A 1,387-nucleotide genomic window follows, 5' to 3' on the forward strand; every position below is an offset into this window, starting at 1 on the left:
GGATCTGCGAGCAGGGTACTGGCAAGTAGCCATGAGGGCAGAGGACATTCCGAAGACGGCATTTAGGACGCCCTCAGGACTATACGAGTTTGTCGTGATGCCGTTCGGCCTAGTGAATGCCCCAGCGACGTTCAAAGGATGGTGGAGAACCTCTTCGGGGACCTCTACTGGAACGGGGTGCTCGTATACCTGGACGACATCCTAATCCACGCAGCGACCCTGGAGGAAGTATTTGCGAAGCTGGAAGAGGTGCTGAAGAGACTCCGAGCAAGTGGTCTGAAGCTGCGGTTGTCCAAGTGTTCGTTCCTACCGGAACAGGTCGAGTACCTCGGGCATACGATTACCGAGGGCAGGATAGCCCCCCAGCCAAGGAAGGTGGAAGCGATAGATGCCCTACAGCCACCGCGGGACATAAAAGGGCTACGACAAGCCCTCGGGATGGCTGGGTACTACAGGAACTTCATCCCGAACTATGCCGAAGTGACGCAGCCGCTCACGAAACTCATGCGCAGAACGGAGCCCTACGCATGGGGAAAGGAGCAGCAGCAGGCATTCGACGCAGTGAAGGAAGGATTAAAGGACGCGGCGTTGTGCAATGACTACGCCAGCGGGGAGCTAGTAATCGAGACGGATGCCAGCGACTACGCCGTTGCAGGCATCCTGTCATGCAAGAAAGACGGTATGGAGACGCCGGTGGAGTACATGTCCCGGACACTCTCAGAGGTAGAGGTCCGATGGCCGACGCGGGAGAAAGAGGCGTACGCCATCGTGGTGGCCCTACAAAAGTTCGACGCCTATGTGCGAGGGCGACGTACCACGGTCTACACAGACCACAAGAGCCTGGAATGGATGTTCCAGGCCAAGAAAGGCAAGATAGCCCGATGGGCAACGTTACTCCAAAAGTACGACCTAGATATCGTCCACAAGAACGAAACGCAGATAGCGCACGTGGATGCGCTCAGCCGGTTGGCCAGGGACGCTGTCACAGTAGAAGACCGGATGACCTGTATGGCGGTAATGGCCGTAGCGGAGGAAGAAGGGCTCCCACAAGTGACGGAGTAGCAGCGAGCGTACAAAGGGGTGACAGAGGACGAACGAAGGGCGATGAAGTTGCAGGACTGGCAAGGAATGTTGGTACGCAGAGGCCGGGCGTACGTGCCACCGCAGTGGACACGCCGCGTGGTACAGCACTACCACGACAAGGGTGTCGGCACGCACGCCGGCGTGGTGAGGACGTACCGGAGGAGCCAGGAACTGTTCTGGTGGCCGAGACAATTACAGGACATACGAGAGTATATCGCCGACGTGCCTGGTGTGTCAACGAAGGAGAGGCGGCACGGAACGCCTACAGGGTCTAGCACGAGCATTCCCTGCGAACCAGGTGTTT

At 58.0% G+C, this 1,387-nt stretch overlaps 1 protein-coding gene across 1 annotated transcript; it reads left to right on the forward strand.

Annotated features, from left to right (window-relative positions):
- Nucleotides 1-138: 138 nt before the first annotated feature.
- GNI_235900 (putative Gag-pol polyprotein) lies at nucleotides 139-1,062 on the forward strand (the record flags this gene model as incomplete). Its single annotated transcript, XM_011136431.1, has 1 exon — nucleotides 139-1,062. One exon carries the CDS (start codon nucleotides 139-141, stop codon nucleotides 1,060-1,062), a length of 924 nt encoding a protein of 307 aa, XP_011134733.1.
- Nucleotides 1,063-1,387: the final 325 nt, after the last annotated feature.

This window comes from Gregarina niphandrodes (assembly GCF_000223845.1).
Source record: "Gregarina niphandrodes unplaced genomic scaffold scaffold00844, whole genome shotgun sequence".
Lineage (NCBI taxonomy): Eukaryota > Apicomplexa > Conoidasida > Eugregarinorida > Gregarinidae > Gregarina > Gregarina niphandrodes.